Source organism: Danio aesculapii, chromosome 23, assembly GCF_903798145.1.
Source record: "Danio aesculapii chromosome 23, fDanAes4.1, whole genome shotgun sequence".
Classification (NCBI taxonomy): domain Eukaryota; kingdom Metazoa; phylum Chordata; class Actinopteri; order Cypriniformes; family Danionidae; genus Danio; species Danio aesculapii.
The window spans coordinates 22,112,288-22,137,781 of record NC_079457.1 but is presented as its reverse complement, the minus strand read 5'-3'; the positions used below and the strand labels follow the sequence as shown (position 1 = coordinate 22,137,781).

The 25,494-nt window shown below is 33.8% G+C and overlaps 2 protein-coding genes across 2 annotated transcripts in view; one reads left to right on the top strand and one right to left on the bottom strand.

Annotated features, from left to right (window-relative positions):
- Positions 1-1,464: 1,464 nt before the first annotated feature.
- Positions 1,465-10,646, bottom strand: LOC130216870 (uncharacterized). The gene is made up of 5 exons (XM_056448765.1): positions 10,568-10,646; positions 8,302-8,634; positions 5,150-5,461; positions 3,255-3,402; positions 1,465-1,672 (listed from the first exon to the last, which is right to left on the bottom strand). The coding sequence occupies exons 1-5, from the start codon at positions 10,599-10,601 to the stop codon at positions 1,531-1,533; spliced, it is 969 nt and encodes a 322-aa protein (XP_056304740.1). The 5' UTR covers positions 10,602-10,646; the 3' UTR covers positions 1,465-1,530.
- A 5,174-nt stretch (positions 10,647-15,820) lies between these two features.
- ptpn22 (protein tyrosine phosphatase non-receptor type 22) overlaps positions 15,821-25,494 on the top strand; it is a 32,409-nt gene continuing 22,735 nt past the window's right edge. Inside the window, exons 1-2 of the mRNA XM_056448762.1 lie at positions 15,821-16,307; positions 23,571-23,679. Coding sequence (XP_056304737.1) covers positions 16,206-16,307; positions 23,571-23,679 — 211 coding nt within the window. The 5' untranslated portion in view covers positions 15,821-16,205. The remainder of the gene's footprint in view (positions 16,308-23,570; positions 23,680-25,494) is intronic.

The following is a 25,494-nucleotide window of genomic DNA, read 5'->3' as shown; positions in this document are numbered from 1 at the left end:
AGTGTCCAAACGTTGGTGAACTTTGCCCAGTGTAATTGCAGAGAAATATACTTGGCTATATAAAAAAACGGAACAGCACATAATAATGTAGATCCATTTTTATTTATTTATTTTTATTAATTAATTACATTTTTTAAATTGTAAATTAAATTTTTAGATTGCACATAATTCTCTTTTGGATTATAAACTACACATATAAATAATTATTATTATTTTTTAAGTTCCTTTAAGATTAATAAATAAAGAGCTTATAGCGCTTTGTATGTTATTTTGATCTATTTAGACCAGGTTTTACAATGTGATTTAAAAAAATAAAAATAAAAAAATAACATTTGTGCATAAATATTTTTAACATACTTTCTCGATTCTTTAACCAGAAGTAATTAAAGAAAAATGTATCATCCATTCTCTAAATGGTTATGAAAAAGGCTGAATAACAGCTCATACTTACTCATATGTGTATGCATAGGTAAGCTCCTTCAGAACTGATGTTTATATCCCCTGTCCTTATATAAATATGATATTGGGACAGGATGGGTGGACACAAGAGGAAATCCTCTTAGTAACCGGATTCAAAATCCTCTTAAATGCCTGATTCCAAATTGCAAATACACTAATAATAAATGTTCCAACATTGTTGTTGTTGTTGAAACATTAAAATAACTAATTTAGTTTGCACAAAGGGTTAGTGAAAAGTTCTTCAAATAATTATTTTAAGTGCAAAGGACATTTTTCATGGAATAAACAAATAACTTTATGTAAGAGTTAGGGTCAAATACATTCTCCAGATAAATGTAATGTTTTTGTTGTTGTCGTAAGAACCAACAAGTTTTAAGCTTAAAAAATACTGTATGTGGTTACTATCACAATTAATCAAAGGGTTTGATTTTTACAGGTGAAATAATACATTGAATATTTGAAATTGAACATATTAAGTTAAACTGCTACAAAAGGTTAGTGACCCCTGTGTTTAAAGAACAGAAATATTTAACTGTTAGAAACAGCTATTTAGGGTGAAAAATACTGAAACTGCTTGCCTTATTTTTTCCAACAAAAATTATTTAAAACTCTCAAGGTATTATAAGTCACAGATTGCGTGATGCATCATGGTCAAAAAACAACTTTAACAATAGCTCATTGTGTAATATTTTCCTTTCAGGATAGGCAGACATTATACTGTATTATGAATCACTTTCAGTTTCAGTCTTGTATAATTCACAAGTGTTTTCTTGCTACTGAGGGTGTTGGTGAAAACAACCAGATATTGCCTGTTTAAGTGCCAGGGATATTTGTTTTTGCATTAATATCACTAATGTGAGGATGTTGTGGGATATTGTTAGTCAAAGTGAGTACAAAACAGATACAAACAAAAATAACAGCACAACTAAATCTGAAATATCTACAAAATTGCACACCTAATTGATAATACAAACATTGCATAAAAGTCAGCATGGAGTAAAATGAATGCAAAATATGTGCATTAACACAGTAAAAATAATAGCTAGCAATGACTGTAAATGTGGTTGTCAGTCAGACATATTTGGGATGTTTGTCTTGGGCTGAAAACCTGTACGGTTTTGAGCATGAGTGCACTATAGAGAAGAAGATAATCATAGCTGAGAAGAGGACCCAGCGAAGACACTCATACCATAGAGGTAAACCAGACCAACACCTATAAAACAAGAGCATTAGTTCTTACAAACTCAACTGTTCAGATTTTGCTTATTGAAACGGCATTAAAATGTTTCGATATAAGTTAAAAAACAGATAAATCTAAGCAAATTTTTATTAGAAATACTTTTGCTAAATGTTTAGCTAGATAATATTATGCATAGATTCAATTAGCAGTACTTTTGTTATATAGAGGGTGGAAATCAAAATTAGAAAACAATTTGTATACTCTTCTTATTTAATTTTTAATAATATAATAAAAAAAATAAAGAAATATTTGTTGCGGCTATATCCTACTAGAACGAACAGTGTTTCACATATTAACCACTTCAATAAAAAAAAACTTAGTTTTGTGGAAAACACAGTAATCAAAATTAGAGAACAGCAATGATCATAGCATGAAAACTAGAATGAAAACTTCTAAAGATTACAGCAGTCAAAAATCAGCCACTGCTTTGATTAACTGCAGTACATCCGCAGCCACGTGATCAGACACTAGTCTCTCACAGGACTTCTCTAGTCTCTTATTGGGCATCAGTCTTTCACCCTGCTTTGCTGTGATCTTGTTTACTTATGTCTCTTCTACAGTTCACTGACTGTATTGGGTTTCTAAGCTATAACTTTGATCGCCAATGATTTTCAATTAGGTTTAGCTCAGGAATCTGGGCTGGTCATTTCATCATTTTCATATGTTGCCAAAAGCAACTGCTTAATCCATTATGCTGTGTGGTGGGGCTCATTGTTCTGCAAACCACTGATTGTGACGGTGATGAATGCAGAAAATTAACTGCATATCACTGACCTGACAAACCTGAGCTTCTGATAAACATTTGTATCACTCTGGAGGTCAAAATCCTGCTCTTTTCATTTAAACTCTTTTAAATGTCATGATCTTTTCTTGTTTAGCACTGAACTGCCAAGCAATTCCAGCTGCAGTCTTGATCCAATTGACTATTGAAATTCTCAACATTATCATGTCTTCTTGTACATTTGTCGTTCATGAACGATCAGCCTATTTGGAGGACTTGAATTAGGGACATTCTAAAGATGCAATATTCTAAAAACAACTGCTGTGAATGAAAGGCTCATTCTCTGGCCTTCATTTGGACAGCCTTCTGTAGACATTTTTTCTTAGTGTTTTTTTGTCATGTGCTTCAGAACATGTGTAATTCATGAAAAATGCTTAAAACTGCTCTATTACTTCTGCTTAACCTAATTTAAAATAAGACTAAGCAGTGACCTTGTTGGTTGTTCCCTAATTTTGATGTCCACTGAAGTAAATCATTCATACAGGTTTGAAATGAAATTTTGAAATAAACTGTGAGGTTCAGTTTCATTCATTCAAGTGGTTCCAAACCTGTATGAGTACTTTTTCTGCTGAACACAAACATTGCTTTGACATATAAATACTATGGAATTCACTGGTTACAGGTTTCCAACATTTTTCAAAATATCTTCATTTGTGTTCAGCAAATATATAAAGAAAAAAAATCCATAAAGAAACTCAACTTTGGAGGATGTAGCTGTAATGCATGTAGCAATTATTTTGACCAATAGCTTTCTGTTCTTTTTGATGAACTTACATTGTCTTATTCTGACTCCATGTGAGTTGAAAGACTGTCACTGTACTTCCCAATTTTCTGGGATGAATGGATGTTGATAGTGACTCCGTAGTTTGGATGGATGTTGAAAGAGGTGTTGTGCTTCTTATACATTCATAGCTAGAGAAAGCTGGCAAAGAAAAAGGTTGATCATCATTATTAGTGTTTTACCATTTTGCCATTCAGCCAACATCCTTCAGAATGTATTGTATTGTGTTCAACACAAGAAAGAAATTAATAAAAGTTAGGAACCTTAAGTGTGAGTAAATTGGAAGGAAATACTCATTGTTGGGTGAACTATGCCTTTAAGCCTTTTTACAAGTTGTCTACGCTGGATGTGGCAAAATATTTTGTAAATCTATTTATTCACCATGTAAGTAGTGCATGGAGCTAGTTGGAATTAGAATAACACCATAAAAATCTTTGTATTATTAACCCCGTTGAGCTCTTTAAAGCAGGATGAATTCTAAAAGCTGTCAATGTTTTTCATGCAGTTTTTTGTTTTTGGAAAAAAGTTATTTCAACAATCTTGTGCCAAAATTGTTACAGTCATGTAGACTGTGCTGTTCGCTTACTTTTTTAAAAACTAAATCGTTATCATTAAAAAGAAAAATCAAAAAAAAAAAAAAAAAAAAAAAAAAAAAAAAAAAAAAATCAACAAATCAAATAATTTAAAATTCAAAAACAATTTTCTAAAAGTAAGCTTCCATTATTTTAGGTCAGGGGTGCCCAAACTCGGTCCTAGACGGCCGTTGTCCTGTAAAATGAAGTTCCAACCCCATCAGACACACCTAGCTAATCAAGCTCTTACCAGGCTGTCTAGAAACATCCATGAAGGTATGTTGAGTCAAAGTTAGAGCTAAAATCTGCAAGAGACTGGCCCTCCAGGATGGAGTTTGGGCACCACTACATCAGGCTGATTTATTCTCAAAAGTGACCTTTTCTAATAAGTTAGTTATTAAATTCCATAAAAACAAGGTGTGGTGTGGTGTGGTGTCATGATCATTATCAGCACCTTATTTAACAAGCTTCTGTGGACAAATAAAATAACACATTGAATGAACTCATTTTAATTGAGGGCAGGATTTCCATCCAATAAATTTGTTTAACACCAACTTAAAAACCTTCTTACATGATTCAATGCAATTAAGTTGGTCCAACGTGATTTTATCAAATAGAAGTTTAAATACATTTGTATTTTTATTTAACTTAAACTCAAAGGTCTGGTAATATCATGTATGTCTGTGTTGTACATTTCAAAGTCTTTAAGTTTTTTTTTTTAAGTTATCCTAAATGAACTAAAAGACTCATTTTTAAGCATATTTCACGAGTTACATATACAGTTGATTGAGACTGATCTCAGAACTAATTTTAGGACAGTTAATGTTCGCTGAGCAAAGCAACAAACTGCCTTTTGCTAATTAAGCTGCCAACACAACAAAACTCAAAGCATTACATGAAACTCTTCTTAATTTCTAAACTAAAGTGAAGATTAAACTCTAACAAGTCTTTCTTTTAACTTTAAACACCTAAGATTACTTTTATTGTCAACATTTCCCTCACTTAATTCAATCCCACGCAAAGTATGCTAGTAACTACAAATCCCCTAGGTAGTTGAACCAACACAAAACGCTTAAGTTAACTTAATGGTTTACAAACTTAGGTGGACTAAACATAAAACAAATTGGCTATGTGAACATTAGTGAAACAGTAAATGGTTTACTGATCAAATTACATTACATGCCACATCCTATATTATTTTTCCGAAATGTGTGAACAGCCCTTAAACATGCTCTATTTGACTAATCAAAAAAAAAGATTTCCAGAAATGTAATAAAACACTTAAAATACACAACCAATGTACAGACTAAACTCACCCTTTGATGAGATGAGATAAACGCAGTTCTGGTCTCCCGGCTGAAGTAGTTGCAGAGTAACAAAATCGCTGCTCTGGCTGCTGACATCATTATAGGCTGAGCAGAAAAGCTGGCTGTCTTCAATGATGTTTGAACACTGGAGACAGAGATCAGACGAGTGGTGCAGGACAATGTTATTTGGGTGGCCAACTCTGTACCAAGTGTACTGTGCATTGGTTCCTCTCGCACTCCCACAGCGAAACACAACCGGTTCTCCCCAGCACGTCCTCTCCAGTGAACTGAGAGGCCAAACATTTGGTTTATCCACAGCCTCTGAAAGTACAAGCCATTTATTTGTGCTAAAATCAATTTTCAGTTATAAAGGGGCCCTATTATGCTCTAATAACTCTTGTCAACAAAAAAGGCAGTGTGGTGCGCCTAACATTTTTGGAACGTAAAAGCACATTCGGTGGGATCGGCTCCTTTATATGTGGGGGGTACTAGAACATGTTTTAATGCTTGGTGGTTCTAACACAGAATGAAAATGGTTCAAGTTTTTTCACATAATTTACATTATTACGATACCTTTCACATAAAATGTGTTGTGATTGGCTCACTCAGTGCATTGTGATTGGCCAACATCTCACAGTGGTAAGTTCTGCCATACCCCTTGCCCAAGCAGCAGGTTTAGGCTGTTCTACAGAGGATGGCACAGTAGTACCACACTCAAATAATATTTTTCAGTTCTCATTTCGTGTTGGACCAATGAATCATTGTGGCTATTTCTCATTTTAACATGACTGCATTAAAATAAACTGACTTGAAATTGTCACTTTGGCTTAACTTGAAGTTTTCGGTTAAATAGTATGTTTCAATCAAGTAGCGTAGTCAGACTGTTATGACTGAATATAAATTGTAACTAAAAATAAATTAATAGAAATGCAAATAATATTCAAGCTTTATTTCAATAATTTGGGATTATTTTGACCATTATTATAGAAGTACATGGGGAAATCGGGCTGATATTCATTATATCCAATGAAAAATAAAAAACCCTTTGGTGTAAATATAATAAATATTTTTTTCTTTAATAATAATTTCATTCACTTTCCTTTGGCTTAGTCCTTTCATTTATCAGGGGTCGCCACAGCAGAATAAACCGCCAACTTATCCACCATATGTTTAACGTATATCGGATGCCCTTCCAGGTGCAACCCAAATATTAGTTTTCATTTACTTCTAATCTTTGCAAACAAACCTAGACAACATGAACGAATGGTATTGGTGTAACTACCTGGCTGGTGGATGTGTAGTTCCCAGATGGGTGCGCATAGGGTTGCGCTGAGTGGAGTAAATGTTGACAATAAAAGTTATAAGTAAAAAAAGAGATAGTTCATCAGTCTGAAGATTAGGAAGAATTAAAAAAAATATATATTTTTGAGTTACCGCCTTGCAAAAGAGTAGCGTGTGTTGGCAGCTTTCTTGACAACATTATTATTTGATGCTTTACTCAAAGAGCCAGAACTGTGCTCATGCTAGTTTTGAGATAAGTAAGCATTTAAGCAATTTTTGCTTGTGTTTAATTGTTTAAAACAAAGTGCTATTTCATCTTGTTTAAAGCTAATTAAACACACCAAAAAAATTAGCTTTAAATGTTTACTGTTCTCAGAACTAGCATAAGCACATGGCATGGCTGAGTTGGAAATGTATAGCTCATCAACAATGAATTACATGTACGTCAAGCATCCTACATTCAAAAAAATAACACTTTGGTGAAACGTGATTTAATCGTGGACAGAGGTTCCACACGATTACACCACTTTATCTTCACAGCTCTGAAAGATCTTAAACCAGCAAAAATATTTGTGTTTAACAACAACAATAAAAATATTTAAATCATGGTTAGTCAATGACATCTTTTCATGTTAAATGAACAAATATTTTCAGCTAGTTTAACATCATCCAGTGTTGTTAGATAATGTCATGCAATCACATGGAACCACTGTCAAAGATCGAATAATGTTCAACCGAAGTGTTATTTTTTTTTGAGTGCAGCTTTTTCAATAAAACTCAATGTTTGCAGACATTTGAATACGTATGCTTGCTTATTTAAATATTTATGGTTTGTAAAATACACACTGATGTCTATAGAGACGGAAAACAATAATAATTTTACACAATCTAAACATGTATGTTATTCACAACAGATACACACTGAAACTACAACATTTACAGGCCCTTACTTTAATGTCTTTTGAGATATGTCGATGAGTTTATGTGTTGTAAATCCAGCAGCTCTAATCTCTCCAATGCGGTGGAGACTGACATGCATCCACCAGCCATCACAGCTCAACTAAAATGACCCTTATCAAGATGTTTAAGCAATAAAATGCATACTCTTGTACATATATTAGTATATTAGAATCGGAATAGGGCGACGCGGTGGTGTAGTAGGTAATGCTACCACCTCACAGCATGAAGGTTGCTGGTTAGAGCCTCGGCTGGGTCAGTTGGCATTTATGTGTGGAGTTTGCATGTTCTCCCTGCGTTTCCTCTGGGTGCTCCTGTTTCCCCCAAAGACATGCGGTACAGGTGAATTGGGTAAGCTAAATTGTCCGTAGTGTATGTGTGTGAATGAGTGTGTATGGATGTTTCCCAGTGAAGGGTTGCAGCTGGAAGGGTAAAGAAAAATGAATGAATCTGAATATGAAATCGTTCCCAAAACAATGAGGCGAAAATATGGATCACACAGAACCTTTGCATGTAGCCTTGGATAACAGTGGATATAGCAGACATGTCAGAGTGGCAACATTATTGTTGTTTTGCCCCTTCCCAACCTACAACCATTCCAATTTGGGATTTGGGTCAATAAATGGCATCAAGCCGAGAAAACAAAGCTTGTAGTCCAAACAAGCCATTTGTTGTAGTTTTTTAAACCTTTTTTAAATAAAGTATCTGCCTTTGGAGTAGACTTTTAGATTTTTTGTAACTTGTTTTGCCAAGTACACATATACACAACATACACACTACACATTCAAACAGTGAAAGAGCATAATAGGACCCCTTTAAAAATTTAAATTTTAAGATGGGTATTATCGTAAAATAGTATAGTGCATAAAATATCTTATTATCTTAAGATAGTATAAGGTATTATTAAACTATTAAAGTCTTACCTTTAGTTACTGTGACTTGGATCCTTGTCATTAAATCAGCATAAATTTTGTCAATTGCGACCCAATATATTCCAGTGTCCTCTAACTTTAGATCTCTTATAGAAACAATCAAGCCTTTAGAGACTCTGTCAATGATTTGAGCCCGTGTTCTGTATGCAGCATCACTGAATCCATCGGTGTCCATCCGAACCTCACACGACGATCTGGAGTCTCCAGCACACCAGTATTTCTTGCTAAATCGGTACTGGCTTGTTCTGTAGGTGCAGATAATCATGACTGTGCTTCCAACTGTGGCTTGAATGTTTGTTTTATCACACTGAAGCTGCACGCTTACTAGAGGAAAAGAGTAGAGTTGACAGTGCGTAAATAATGCTGATCATCAGAACATATTGTGTCAGTTTCAGCACATCTAAAATCACATTTAAATGAAAATTCTATCTATTTTCTAAATGGCAACATGACAACTGGGGCTTCAAATTTCAAAATCCACACTTGAATAAATGAAAAATAAATGTGTTATTTCTGTGTAAACTACAAAAATATGATTTCCTGCTTATGCATATCATGTGTTAAGTATACAAGTGTCAGTACTTGACAAAAAAAAGCCTCTCAAAAGTCCCCAGCCTACATTTAAAAAAAGTTTTTAAAAATCAGTAACGTTACACTCACTATTTTCATCACTACTGTCCAATTTGTAGAGCTTATATAGTTGGAAGACAAAATTTCTAACATTTCTCTGCAACTATAATTCTTTTTCAAATATTTCCCAAGTTTTGTTTAACAGAGAAAAGACATTTTCAAGAGTTCCCACTTAGATATGCTTGGCGCATAAAGCAGGTTCGGCATGCTGTGCCGGGAGAGAACCCTGAGCTCGGAGATATTTGAGCCCAGGGCTCCCGCCCGGTCGATAAGCATATCAGGAGATCCGAGATCAGGTAGGTCTCGAGAGCTCCCCCTTTAGAAAAGGGAGGAAAAGGAGGAGATGGGGTGGAAGGGGGATTCTTCCAAACGAAGATAGAAACAGTAGGGAAAAAATGATCCATTTATAGTAGACTAGGATCACTCTGATTGGATTATTACTGATTACAGATGAGTGGCCAGACGTGCTCAATCATATCACGTGCTCCTCTCGAAATTAGTTTATGAAACTTCACTTTTTACAGTATTTCCTATTATAATTTGTTTCTGGAGAAGGTCTTATCTCCTTTACTTTAGCTGATATAATATATTAGCCCACTTAAGATGATCAAAATGGTCGTGCCCAACTGAGCCTGGTTTCTCTCAAGGTTTTTTTCTTCACTTTCGCCATTTAGTGAAGTTTTTTTCCCTCTCCGCTGTCACCACTGGCTTGCATGGTTTGGGATCTATAGAGCTGCGCATCGTTGGATTTGCTCTTCAGTATTTGGACTCTCAATAGTGATTATTAAACCACACTGAACTGAGCTAAACTGAACTGAACTTAAACACTAAAAACTGAACTACACTGTTCCTATTTACTATGACCTTTTATATGAAGCTGCTTTGACACAATCTACATTGTATAAACGCTATACAAATAAAGGTGAATTGAATTGAATTGAATATAATGGCAAAGACAAAAGAAATTAGTTATTGATATTATTATGTTTTAAAATGTGTTTTATATAGGAACTATTTGAAAAAGAAATAAAAAACAATTCAAAGGATAATTTTGTCCAACTATAACTACAGTATTGGTTTGTCACAGTATAGTTTGTAAGACTGTTTGTGACATTAATGATTCTCACATTTATCTGCTACCTACTTTTAAAATGAATCTTATTTGAAGCATTTTATATGGAAAAAAGCTTCAAATCTAAAATCAATAACAGATTGTTTGTGTGTGCTTCTCGGTCATTTTATTTATCCAATGTGCATACAGAAGTAAATGTGGAAATTTGTATTAAATTTGTATTAAAGATCGATAGTGTCTACTCAGACATGATATTTGTAGTTAAAATTTTATTTTTAATTTAATAAATTAAATTTAATCCATAAATCAAAATGAACAAGAATCCGATTCACAAGAGAACATAAGGAGTTAATTCAGGCAATGCTAGATCAGGTTGAACATGCATTAGCATTGAATTAAATACACAAACCAGAAGTAATGTTGATTTATTGGCTAAAAATAGCTATAAGATTTGATATTTTCATTAACAAATGAAAATTACTAAACAAATACAAATTAGATAAACACACACAAAAAAAAAACAACACAAAAATGTATCAAAACAAAGAGACTTACTCTGTGCTAAAAGCAGTATATACAGCCCCCTCATACTTGTAATAATGATGTGCTTGATGAGAAATGCTTTGATGCACCTTGTTGCACGCTATTTTTATGTGAAACAGGATGTAAAACAGCGATGGACAAACTGTGGTTTGGCATTGTGTGCTCTTTCATTTTCCTGGCATTTAAAATCAAAACACCACAAACTACATCTTTGCTGAAATGTTACACACTAAAAACTACTCCTTTCATGCAAAACTTTGAAAAAATGACAATTAAAATATTGAATCTAATTTTCTAACTTTCTGGGACATTGGGACAGGTATGAGTTTATAAAAAGTGCTGTAACTGTAATAGAGCTTTTTTTTTTAACACAGGAAAAGGTCAAAATCTGCACTTCATCAGAACAGCCACAAGATGGAAGGATTACATTCAAAGTAAGTTCTCAAATGTAAAAAAAATTATATATATACATATACATATACATATACATATATATATATATATATATATATATATATATATATATATATATATATATATATACACACACACACACTGTAAAAAATCTTATGTGCTATTTACTAAAAAAAATAGTGGTAACATTATTGCACGTATTATTTTTAAGTAAATATCAAGACTTTTTTTTAGCAAAAACCATTTGAATGAACCATGTGAAAATTACTAAATTTTTTGAGTGATAGATGAAGATTTTAATATTATCAGTGGGATGTGCTTTTATAATTTAAGCAAATCCACCACCATTTACTCATATTTATTTTTTAACAAAAACCACTTAAATAAATCATGTGAAAATTACTAGTTTTTTTGAGTGATAGAGGATGATTTTAATATTATTAGTGGAATGTGCTTTTATAATTTATGCAAATAAATCACCATTTACTCAAATTATTTAATGAAAATTACTCATTCATAAAATGTAAAATATATAATGTATAATGAAATCCATACACAATACATTTTGGCCAAATATCATTTTATTAAATGTTACACTGATAACAAAATGGTACATACAACTTGTTAAACAAATCTATATAAAATTTACAGCAATGTTAATCTCTGATAAAAATTCCTTTATCCATGTCATGGACAAAAATGTTCTGTCAACTTTCTTTTGTAGGAATAGTCACATTTTAGACAATATTTGACAGAATTTGTGTATTGCATAACATATAAAACCAGTATAAAAGCTGTATCTCAAAATATTAGCAACACAATCAATCAGTCAATGCAGTGAAATTTCCCCAAATAGTTGTAGCTGTGAATTTGTGTCAGAAACTTAATATACGTTTCTTTGTAAGTGATTTTAATTTAGGGAATATTTGTATAAATCCATTTCAGCAATTCTAGATTTTCCAAGCTAGCCATGACTCACTTATCCTCCAAGACAATGCAGAAGTCCTCATGGTTGGTCATCCATCTGACAGACAGCAATTCTCTGTGCATTTCCACACTGTAAAATAAACATTATGTTTATTATATTGAAATTATGTAGCTTTACATTTCAAATGTTTAAGGTTTACTAAAACACATTAAGGAAATATATTAAGGAAATAAACCATTACTTTGTATCTCTGTGAACAGTAATTCTTCAAAGTGTTTGAGTAGCCGTATGACTGACACAAGTACACAAGTATTTTGACTTATAATGGACAGGGTGTTTAAAATGTATACTAGTGTACAGAAATTTTTAAAAACAAACCATGTTTATACAAGGAATAGTGCATTCAACAATGTAGTGCTTGAGCTATATTATATTTTGTAAGCATGCAAAATTATAAAATGCAGTTTTCTGAAGACCATAAATATCTGAAACGATTTGAGACACTTTCATTGCACTCCTGGATGAGCTCTTCCTCTTATTCATACAGATAGACCAGCAACAGAGGACGACATCTCTCATTTCATCCATGATATAATGTGAGGTCTGATGCAAAAAAAAGTGTAGAAATTAGTAATATTGCCTAATAATAATAATAATAATAATACATAAATAACATTATTAAAAATACCTGATGTATGGCTCCCATTCTCTTTATCAAAATCTGCCTCAATAAACTGCTTCTCTTTAGTGGGAAAATACTGCAAACGTTTTCTTCATTGATCTGAAAAATGAAGCAATCAAATATTAGTATTTATGTACAGTACTATATATACACACAGTTCATTACATTACATCATCAATGCTGTAAAAGGAACCTTATGAAATGGAAAAGCACTAGCTGTGCATAAACCCCATTGAATAGCTAGCTAACTTAGCTTAGACTTACCACTTAACAAACTCACTGTTATTCCTCCTCCCTGCTTAACTGTTGCCTGATTATTGCTGTTAAATATTACAATGCAAATAATTTGTTCAATTTTATTATATAATTCAGAATGAACATTGAAGCAAATCAATTTCAAATAGGAATGGGTGGTTAAAAATACCTGTGTATCCCTATATGTACATCATATGGCAAAAACGAAGCTCCTGAACAAGCTTGAACGGCATGTCTCTTTCCTGAAAGAGCTAAGGCTATTTAAGACAATAAAATGATAAACTGTTAATGCTTACCTCTTAACATGCTCGCTGTTGATCTGCTCCTTCAAAATGTCGTCTGAACACTGCCGTTGTTGAGATTCAAATGCAAACATCTCAATCAAATCCACATAATTGAGTGAATTTTCTTAAAATAAAAGTGAAGCCATCTTTTCTTAATATTAATAGCTTTATTGGTTTCTCAAATTAAGCTTAATAATTGCACTGGTTTGCTTAAAAAAATAAGTGAAATTTAAATCGTAGTTATATTAGCGAAATCTTCTCAATATTTTTTTATGGAGAAAGTCTTATTTGTTTTATTTTGGCTAGATTAAAAGCAGTTATAGATTTTTTTTAAATCCATTTTAAGGTCAAAATTATTAACCCCTTTAAGCTCTATTTTTCCCGATAGTCTACAGAACAAACCATCGTTATACAAAGACTTGCCTGATTACCCTATCCTGCCTAGTTAACATAATTAACCTAGTTAAGCCTTTAAATGTCACTTTAAGCTGTATAGAAGTGTATTGAAAATACCAAATAAAATATTATTTACTGTCATCATGGCAAAGATAAAATAAATCAGTTATTAGAAATGAGTTATTAAAACTATTACGTTTGAATCTGTTAAAAAAAAATCTTCTCTCTGTTAAACAGAAATTGGGAAAAATTTAACAGGAGATACTGTAAAATTTCTTGTTCTGTTAAAGCTGAGAAATATTTAAAAAAAGAATCACATGATGGCTAATAATTCTGACTTCAACATTATAACATATTGCAATAATCAAACTGCACAAAAACAAACAAAAAAGATATTGGTTATTGGCAAAAATGAATAAAAAAATAGGCTTTTATATTATTTAGATACACCCACATACACATTTAAACATGTTTAGGAGATTTTATCTCATACAGTTCATTTCCTCCCTTATTGGTAAGGCATATAATTTTCGTACAAATGTATAAAATACGATTATTTTTTTTACAAAAGTGATTTTATATCCATAAAAAAGATAATAAAAACCAAGTGTCTACTTTAATGTTTCAAATAACGTGAAAACAAAATGTCATAATATGAGTGACATACATTTCTGTGTAATTCAGCATAACAGATATACAGATGCGTCTCAATAAATTGGTAACAAAAAGCTGACTTCAAAAATTCTATTCAAAATGTGAAACTACTATATTAAATAGATTCATTACAGTCAGACTAATATATTTCAAGTGTTTATTTCTTTTAATTGCGATGATTATGGGTTGCAGCTAATGAACATCCAAAATTCAGTATCTCAGAATTTTTTTTATTTTAAGTTAAGACCAATTAAAAAAGATTTTAACAGAAGTGTTGAACAACTGCAAAGTATGAACATGTACAGCCCTCAATATTTGGTGGGAGTTCCCTCTGCAAAAATGACATGGCATGGAGACAATCAATCTGTGGTCTGATAGCGGCCTTCAGCTCTTCTGCGTTGTTGTGTCTGGTGTCTCACATTTTCCTCTTCACAATACCCCACAGAAAGTTTTTTTGTTGGGCATGTTTGCTGGCTAATTAAGCATTGCAACTAAATACCGTTGTTCCAAAACTAGATTTGGCAGTGTGGGCAAGATTCAAGTCCTGCAAGACAATCAAATCAGCATCTCCATAAAGCTGGTCAGCAGTGGGAAAAACGAGACATCAGAGGTCAAAAATTCTCTTTTATGTATACAAAGTTCTCTTTTTAAATTAAATTTTGTATTTTATTTGGAAATCAAGGTCCCAGAGTCTGGAGAGAGGTGAGGCACAAAATCTAAGTTGCTTAAAATCCAGTAACGTTTCCACAGTCAGTGATGGTTTGGGGAGCATGTCATCTACTGGTGTCGCTACATTGTTTTTTTCAGGTCCAATGTCAGCGCAGCCGTCTAGCAGTAAATGAATACATCTGTATTTGGCAGACGCTCTTAACCAAAGTAACTTAGAGTGCACACACACTTTCACACACACAGCAACAACAACAAACAAATTTACAGTACCACCCGTCGGTGACCTACTCACACCTGCAGCTTCCAGTCCAGTGTTCTCCAGCCTCCGGCGCCTAGACTGCAGCTCTGCACAAGAAGTTTGGCCAGACGAGAAATCATCTTGCTCAACTGAGCCTGGTATCTCTCAAGGTTTTTTTCCTTCACTTTCGTCACTTGGTGAAGTTTTGTTCCTCACCACTGGCTTGCTTGGTTTGGGACTTGGGCGTCGATGGATTTGCTCTTCAGTGTTTGGACTTTCCGTTTAGTTTGAACTGAACTATACGGAACTTCAACTCTGAAAACTGGACTGACACAGTATCAATTTACTAGAACTTTTGTGTTAAGCTGCTTTGACACAATCAACATTGTAAAAGCGCTACAGAAATAAAGAAGTATTTTATTTAAATACAAAAATGTCCAGTTCATGTTCTGCTTGGGACTCAAACCATACTATTTGATATCTAGAAAGACTTTATGTGCTGAGAAAAACTAAAAATTAAACACTGCTTGTACATAAATTATAAAAGCCGTAGAAAATCGAATGAATTCAAACTGCTGTCTGACATGCATTTATTCCAAGAGTCACACAAGTATCTTTCTCTGGTGTGGATTCATTAATACATTCTCTAAATACTAGCTCTTCCTCACCTCTTTTGAATGTCATCAAACAGGCTTGGCCGCTTTCAGCAATGACTTTGCCTCTCTCACGATTTTTACACCCACCCACAAAAGCTTCCTGTGTGGGGGTACAAGCGCTTTAGACCTTGTGATACAAAGAGTTGGACAGAAAGAATCAGACAGAGAGAGAAAGACAGGCAAGGCCACGGATGTAGGATCAACTCTACCAGGCAAGCAACAGTAAACACACGAGAGAAGCCGAAGTGAGAGATGAAGAGCAGAGAAGGTCACAGCGAATTTAAGCGTTGACCACAGAACTTGTAAACTGCTGCTACCACTGCTTCCGTAACGACACATCAGTTCCTCAACTCAACTACAGCCCAAAGACAGACGCACACAGAGAGAAAGTGAAAGATGGGCTCCTTTCTGAAATCCACCGATCTCCCGTTTCTCTGATATGACGGAGGAAGCTGCTGTCTCACACATCATGCCATGGAAGCCCAAACACACATTCTGAGGAACCAACTGGATCTAATCGCCATCAAGGAAGCAGAAGATGAAAAGGCAGAGAACGGCTTTGCCGGGGAGTTTTTGGTAGGTCATTAACCAGCTCCAACATAATACCAACCACTTTTTTTAAATTACATGTAATGTTTTTGTGGCTATATGAGCATTTGAACATGAATGGATGAAGGCATTCAAAATATTAGCATTGCACAAGCCAAAAGAAAGATAAAATAAAACATGTCTGGGCACAGAGTTGATGCGGTGACTTAAATGGCTAAATGTGGACTTCCTCTTCTGAAAACACTGCCTCTTCATTTGAGCTTTCACAAATAACGCTTTCTGGTGTTTTACTATTTATTAAAACAGAACTAATTCATTAATTAATCGATGACTGAATAAATGTGTTTTTGGAGCCCTGAGTAGTAATTCATCGCTGTGCTACCTAGATGTGTTTCCGAAATTAGTTTCATACATGCTGTTCTCCTCTAATATTACCTACTTTATTCCATGTGAACAGTCATAGCAATTGAGAGGAAGTCCTGAGTCACTTTGACTCACACCTGGGAATGCAAAAAAGCAGAAAATGCCTAAATTAGTATGTTGTCTAAAGATTTAGCATTTTGATTTTGTCAGCGCTCAGGATATTAAGCAGAACAATACCTCTTAATATGTTGATATAAATATTTTTCATTTAGATAGCTTAGAATGTACCGCTATTTCTTCACCAATTTAAACCAAATAATCTTTAAAATGATCTACTTAATGTTCACTGGATTTACTCATTACTCTGGTGCTACTAGCAGCAGTTCCACACTACAGAAAAACATCTTCAAAAACACCTTCAAAGATGTTTAAATGAAGTTCTTAGCAATGTGCTTTACTAATCAAATATTTAATTTTGATATATTTGGAGTGTGAAATTTACAAAATGTCTTCATGGAACATGATCTTTACTTAATATTGTAATGATTTTTGGTATAAAAGAAAAATCACTGGGTCTCATTCACTAATCATGCATATGCACAAATTTATGCGTGAAATGTGCACATGGACGTTTTCACGAACAGTATTGAGGAAAGTTACTTTTGAAAGTAATGCAATACAATATTGAGTTTCTCCCAAAAAAAGTAACTAGTTGCATTACTAAGTTACTTTTTATGGTAAGTAATGCGTTACGTTACTTTTGTGTTACTATTTCTTACTTGGTTGTGGCCTGCCATCTTCGTTTCTGTCTGTTCCCGCGGGGAGCAAACTCTCTCATTGAGTGCATGATTCAATGTGACTATGTTCATTTTCCTTCAGCAATTTATTTTGTAAAAAGTTAATTATTTAAACTAAAAAGTAACTTGCATTACATTTTTAAAAGAAGTTACTTCATTTTTAAAATGCATTACTTTACTTGTTACAAAGAAAAGCAATATTATTACGTAACTTGCATTACTTGTAATGCGTTAGCCCCAACACTTCATGAATAAATCATGATTCATCAAAACCCTCGTACAAAAGTTATTCTAAATCTATGAAAAAAATCTAAAACTGATACCACACATATGCAATAATTACTTATGCCTTATAAACATGTACAAAGAGCTCTAAATATAATCCTCTATTTTATTTAGAGTGTGAATGTAACTACTAGACATTAACATTTTTTTTTAATTATTATAAATTAAATTAAATTTAAAAATTATAAATTTTAATTATTAGCCCTTCAGTAATTTTGTTTTCTTTTTCAAATATTTCATAAATTATGTTTAACAGAGCAAGGAATTTCTCACAGTACTTTCATTATGTTTTCTTCTGGAGAAAGTCTTGTTTTGTTTTATTTCAGCTGGAATAAAAGCAGTTAAAAACATTTAAGGTCATTATTATTAGCTCTCTTAAGCAATTTGTTTTTTGATCGTCTAAACAAACCATGGTGACACGGTAGCGCAGTGAGTGTTCAACATGGGTTTCCTCCCGGTGCTCCGGTTTCCCCCACTGTCCAAAGACGTGCGCTATAGGTAAATTGGGTGAGCTAAATTGTCCGTAATGTATGTGTGAGAGTGTAAGGGTGTATCCCAGTGATAGGTTGCAGCTGGAAGGGTATCTGCTGCATAAAACATATGCTGGATAAATTGCCGGTCTGTTCCGCTGTGGCGACCTTGATTAATAAAGGGACCAAGCCGAAAAAAAAATGAATGAATGAATGAATGAATAAACAACCATCGTTATATCAATGATTTTCCTAATTACCCTAACCTGTCTAATTAACCTAATTACTGTAGTTAAGCCTTTAAGTTAAACTTTAAGCTGAATACCATTATCTTGAAATATTTAGTCAAATATGACGTACCGTCATCATGGCAAAGATAAAAGAAATCAGTTAATAAATCTATTATGTTTAGAAATGAGCCGAAAAAGAAAAACAGATACACAAAGATACACAAATACACAAACATATGAAAAACATACTGGGGGTTATAATTAAGGAGGGCTAATAATTCTGAATTATATATATATATATATATATATATATATATATATATATATATATATATATATATATATATATATATATATATATATATATATATATATATATATATATATATATATATTTATATATAAAAATATATGTATAAATCAGTGTTGTGTTGTGTTGTGTTTGGAGCCATGGCAACTGTGACTGTGTCTTTAGAAAGTGTACAGATATGTTTAATGAGAGTTGATACAGTGGTTGGCTAGCATTTTGAAGAGTCTTTTTTTTAAATCAACAAAAATGCAGTGCGTTTTACCTCGCATTTTCAGAACTGAAAGCGTTTTCTTTCCAACATCAAAAACTTTATTACCGTTTAAGCCGTTTTCCTTGTTTCAGTGACACCATTGTCTCTTCTTAATTCATCATTTGACTTCCTATAATTTTCTCTGGACAAGTGCCGCTTTACAGAAAACCTCATATCGTGCTGGCACAGGCGTGTTTTATGCAAATTGCTAATTGAGTGCACAAGGATGCTTCCTGAGAACCATTCATATTTACTAACAGAAGAACACGTTTAAAAACAAACTCATGTACGTATACACGTTTTGTGAATTAGTAAGATTTCGTGTGAAGTTAAAATGTGTGTATAAATGTAAAAAACTTACGAAATTATTAGTGAAGGAGGCTAATTTTGAATCAAAACATTGTATTCTGGCTATTTACAGAAATATAGCAGTGTAACATCAGAGTGGTTTTGTCATCCACAGATGTAACATTTGCCAAAGCAATTCAGACCTGCACTTAAATGCAGAACAAAACCTAATCTGTGGCACAGCCTGAATGTTAAAGAGTGTCTGCTATCTTCCTCATCAGCTGCAACATGTTCGGCACACTTTGAGGAACACTTTGTATCTTTATACAGAGTCTCCCAAAGTAAAACCACATCTTAAAGAAGTCCCTATCACATCAATCGAGCAGTCTCAGATTAAAAGAAGCATCACTTTCAAACATGCTCCATTACTATCTCTGTCAAACTGCTGCCAAATACTGCTTCTGTTACTAATGGAGTGTTTGCAGGAAGAGAAACTGTCTATTTGGCAGAGTCTAAAGCATAGTTCCCATCACAGAGAGCAGAACAACTGGCCCTCGCTTCTGAACCGCAACAGACACAAACATAGTGAAATCTACAATATGAGTCCAGCTCCACTGTCCAGAACTCTTGAGGGTTCCTTTAAGTGTTTCCCCTGGATGATTCGTCACATGCAGTCCTGACCATTCTGGCTCAGAGATCCCATGCTTATTACTCAGACTGCCATGTTTGCTCACTGTTTATTGGGTTCAAAAAGCTTCTCGTAAGCTCAGCTGTGGTCGGAAAATCTCTTGGTCTGGCATAAAGGTGCTTCTGCTCAGCCACACACTCAGAAACACACACATTCATGCACAGACAACCAGAGTTGTCTAGATTTTACAGATCTTAACCACAGGGCTATAAAGTTTAATTTGTAAGTCAGATCAATGCTGATATCAAAAACATGACAAATGAGCTGGTTTGAAACAGAAGGTTTGTTGGTAACACGTTATTTTGATGGTGCATTTGAGTATTAGTAGACTGTCTGCTTAATATCTGTTGATACTGCTCCTTCAACAGACATTTAACTGACTATAAGAAACTTTGCAAGTACATGTCAACTTACACTAACCCTAACCTAACAGTCTACTTATAATAATGAGAATTAGTTGGCATGTAGACACATTGTAACTTAGTTCAACAAACGATCCATCACAATAAAGTGTGACCAGTTTGTTGTGTGTGTTGTCTTTTCAAATGATGGCCATAATAAAGGGATTGTTCACCCAAAAAATGAAGATTTACTCACCATTTACTCCCTCAAGTGGTTGTATACCTTATTGAGTTCCCATTTTCTGTTGAACACAAAAAATTAAATGTGAACCATGTAACAATTGACTTCCACTTTAAGAAAAACAAATACTATGGATGGCAGTGGTTACAAGTTTCCAGCATAAAATAATTCAAAATAACTTCTAACAAAAAAAAAAAGAAACCCAAACAGGTTTGTGGCAAATGAACGTTGAGTAATAAATGACACAATTTCAGCTCTGGGTAAACTATTCCTTTAACATCTTAGTTAGGCATGGGACAATAACTGGTTTCAAGGACTACCGCAGTTTGGTATTAAAGGGCACATAGTTTACCCCTTTTTTATGTTTTAATATTAATATTATGGTTCTTCTGAGTGTGCCAGTTCAGGTTCAGTTCAAAAAGTGTTATATTGGGGGCGTGCCCTGTACACTGCTCGCTGGTTTAGGGGTGTGTTGCTTCACATAAAAATTGTGAAAGTTTCGACTTCCTGCCCAATGTAACAAGTGGGCGGAGCCAAGAGCTCCCCCGCTCTGTGTTTGGCAACAGACAGGCAGACAGAGAGAAGCAATATGAGTGAGAGGACCAGCATTCAGCCGTACATGTACGACTCGGACACAGACCAAGCAGCGATTACAAAATCATTTGTGTCTTTGTATAGTTTTACAGCCAACTGTGTGCTAGTTTAAAATGCAGAGCTTGTACACCGAGACGAATAACCACTCACACAAAATTTTTAAACTTTGACTGAGGCACCAGATGCGCCGCTCGGAGCCGCGACAAGGCACACCAGATACGCACATTCAGATGTTATTTAAAATGAAAATATTCAGATGGTGCTCTGTGGCGCAGCAGAAACATAAAGTGTCCTGTGACTGGGCGCTGAGGACAGCCGCCGACTTGAAGCACCGTTATGTGTACCCTAATAGAAACCTATGTTTAGAATTCTAAAATGCATGGTGCTGCGTGGCGCGACGCTGAGCATCTCGCCATGCAGAGCGGCGCTTCTGGTGTTCGACCTGCAATCAAGTTCGTTATTTTATTTCCAATGGAGAGATGCGCACGTGAGGCAATGCGCTCGCACTTTCCAGCTGCACCTAGTTAAGATCACAGGAAGCTTCTGTGACCGTGAGAAATGCAAACGGCTGAAGTTTAAGGTAGACGCAATGAAAAGTACACATGTTTGCAAACCTTCCTAAATTTACAAACAATAAATCCGATTAGAGCGATCATGTGGTGAATGTTGATCTTGTGTTGAGCCCAATGAGCCTTGTATCTAAAAACAGAGCAAGGGTGTTCCTTTAGTGACATCGCTTTGACTCACAGGCTGAAAATGGCAGACGTGAAACAACAAACTGAGGATATGGTGATGCGCGCCCATCAATCAATATTGGTGGGCGGGAGGACCGAACTCCTACGTCAAGTTGCGGTCGCTCTGAAAACCGCTCCAATTGGTCCACCGTTTTTATGTTGTTAAATTGAAAAAAAAAAGGACTGGGTGTCTTTATAATCACCCCAATATGATGGTCTATACACTGTACCTACACACATGTCTGTCCAAACAGCTTGAAAAGTAGATTTTTCTCTATAGGTGCCCTTTAAAACAGCAAAAAATGATGATATACCATTCCTAAGGTAAATAAAAAGTTTAAGTGTTTGTTTTTCATGTATTGTAAAGAAATCTGTGTTTTTGAAACTCACGAAGATAGCATTTATTAAAATGATTTAACCTGACATGTTTACTGTTCCAAAATATTATAAATGTTTCGTAAAATAAAATATACTGTTCATATATTGTTCAATGGGGGAAAAAAGTTGTTGTTTTTTACGATGACATTTAAAAAGACCTTATTTTAGAGCAGTAATCACAATACTGTGATACCGTGAAAACATGATATCAAGGTTATCTTAGCATCAGAAACTTATAACCGCCCATGCCAAGTCTCAGTCCTGTTTGATGAAACTACCTGAAATTTTATTTTCAAATATATTTAACATTTTTAGTAGATACAACATCATACACATACAAAAATAAGTAATACACTGTTCTGCTTTTTCACAACTAAGAACCAATTATCACAAAAAACTGTATAATTAAAAAAAAATTATATATATATATATATATATATATAAACAATAAAAGTAATAATAAATAATAAAAAAATGTAAAAGCTTTATTCCTCTTCTGCTTTAAGATCAAGTGTCAATATAATTCAACAAAGGTTTCCATGTTTTGTAAAAAGATTTTAAAAACCCTCTTGATGAAAACCAATTTTTTTCCAATTTTAAACACATGTTTTTTAATCCATCTGTCATATAAAGGTGGAGATGTTTGCTTTCACTTGAGGAGAATAAGCCTCCTAGCCAATAATGTGGTGAAAGAAACAACGTTCTGTGTTATTGAAGGCAAAGTTGGCTCAAAAGGAATTCCGAACAGTGTTGTTAGAGGGTTTGAAGGGGCTGATACATATGTTAAAGGTTTTTTCAAAAGTATAAAATATTTTAGACTAAAACAATGTCAATATTGGACAAGACCAAAACATGTGTGTGTGATTGCTGGAGATTGTTGACACCAAGTATTACTTCTATATGGGTATATTTTGGCTAATCTGGTATTAGTGTAGTGTGCTCTTTTGGAAAATCTTGCATTGTATTAAACGGTGTCAGGCATGTATAGAAGAACTTTGTACAAACCTGAGTATATAATCCCATTCTATTTCAATGATGGTGATCCACCAACTCTTGTTCCAAGGTATTCTTAGGTAATTAATAATTCAAATAACTTATTGACAGATAGATGATAGATCTCTTTTCTGTCTGGGTTAAAAGAAAGAAGGGTATCCATTTTTTAATGAGGAGGAAAATTGGGAAACTGAGTAAACTGATTTTGTACAAAATGTCTTATCTGAAACAAAAATATCTGAAATATTAAAAATCTTGCCAGAATACAATTTATGCCACAATTTTATTCTAAAGCCTAATCGAATCTTGTGTAATTTGTTCAAAACAGAGACTGAAAAGGCAGTCGACTAAATATCGTGCGGAGAGGACGTATCCCACCACAGCAGCAGATAAACAAGACAACGTGAAGAAGAACAGATATAAGGACATTGTTCCCTGTGAGTATCACGTTTGACATTTCTGACTATACTATATAAAGAATAGGGTATTATAATATACAGCTATACAATAATACTAGACAACTTCAAAATTCTTCATCTTGGCTATTGTGAGTTGACAAAAGGTGATGTTCCTTAAGTTTATTAAAGTTTAGCTGACTTGAGTTTACTCATGTATTTAAGGAAGCAAATGAACTTTCATATACAAGTTGAACCAAATAAAGTATTTAAGTGTTTTTTTAACTGCAATTTGCTCTGCTGTATTATAGTACAAAATAAGCATACACAAATCTTCAATTTATATGTGTTATAAGAGCCTTTCATCTAGAAAGTATATTGTGTACAGTGATAAATAAAATTATTCTGTAGTGAAATAAATAAATAAAATATTTTAATTTAGGCAAAAATATAAATAGAAAACTTAATTCTATATTTGCACTTCAAAATTGTAGAAAAAACAAACAAACTTATATGTATATTTTACTTGGAGATTTTTCTTTGAGGAAATATCAAAATAATACAATTTAGTAAAACCTACTCAGTTTTCAGATGCTGGTTGTTTGGTGTAGAAATGTACTGCTTATTTGACATATTGGGTTTATTTCCGCCAAAAAGGACACACATTCTCAAAAAAAAAAAAAGAAAACAGACTGTTACTGTGAATATGTTCTGTGTACTAAGTAGGTTTTAGTTTTCAGTTAGGTACCACATAACCCCTGTTGTGTCAGAATGTTATCATATTATAAGAAGAAATATACTGTGTTGTTTATTTATATAGTTTCAGTAAAACATATACTTCAAAAATATAATAGTTTCAATATTTTATTTAATTCAGTGCTACCACATTGAGTAAAATGTACAAAATAAGAATAAAATGCATTTGAAACAAAGTCAATTTTAAATAAATAAATAAATAAAAATTACTCAACAAACAATGATACGTTTCCATAACTAAAGCAAAAGTATCAAGCAACAACATGCCAAAGAAAACCTTGCTGGCAGCTAGCTCTCTGCAATTCTCACATGGTTGCCCACTGAAGCTAGGCAGGGCTGCGCCTAGTCAGTACCTGGATGGGAGACCACATGGGAAAGCTAGGTTGCTACGGAAAGTGGTGTTAGTGAGACCAGCAGGGGGCACTCAACCTGCGGTCTGTGTGGGTCCTAACGCCCCAGTATATTGATGGGGACTCTATACTGCTCAGTGAGTGCCATCTTTTGGATGAGACATTAAACCTGTGATCCTTCGAAAATGAGTAGGGGTTTAACCCCGGCATCCTGGCCAAATTTGCCCACTGGCCTCTGTCCCAATTAAAATATGTAAAGTGATTTGAGTGTCCAGAAAAGTGCTATATAAATGTAAGGAATTATTATTATTATGTTGTACACGATGACTAGAGTCAATGTTCAGATTACTAAGTACACCGTTTTAGTTTTCGGTTATGCGCCTCATTACCTCTGTTGTGTCAGAATGTTATCATATAGTAAGAAGAAATACACAGTGTTGTTTACTTATTTAGTTTTTAGTGAAAACATATACTTAAAAAATATAATTCAGTTTTAAATAGCTTGACTGAGTGCTACTACATTGCGTAAAATTACAAAACAAGAGTAAAATGCATTTGAAACGAAGTACTGCAAAGTAAACTTCAAATAAATAAGTAAAAATTATTCAACAAACAGTGCTACTTTTACATAACTTACTTAAGCAAATGTCAACTTGCCAAAGAAAAAGTCAATTTGACTCGATGTTTTTTTTTTGTTTAGAGTACAAACATCTGATTTTAAAAGCAGATTTACATACACAGTAAAAATATC

Bases quoted from the DNA above. Each gene is read 5' to 3' on its own strand.
- LOC130216870 (XM_056448765.1), bottom strand. From the start codon at position 10,601: ATGAGGGGGCTGTATATACTGCTTTTAGCACAGA. The intron at 8,635-10,567 runs GTAAGTCTCTTT...CTTTTCCTCTAG, and splicing joins TATACTGCTTTTAGCACAGA to TAAGCGTGCAGCTTCAGTGT. The intron at 1,673-3,254 runs GTAAGTTCATCA...CTTGTTTTATAG, and splicing joins TGGAGTCAGAATAAGACAAT to GTGTTGGTCTGGTTTACCTC.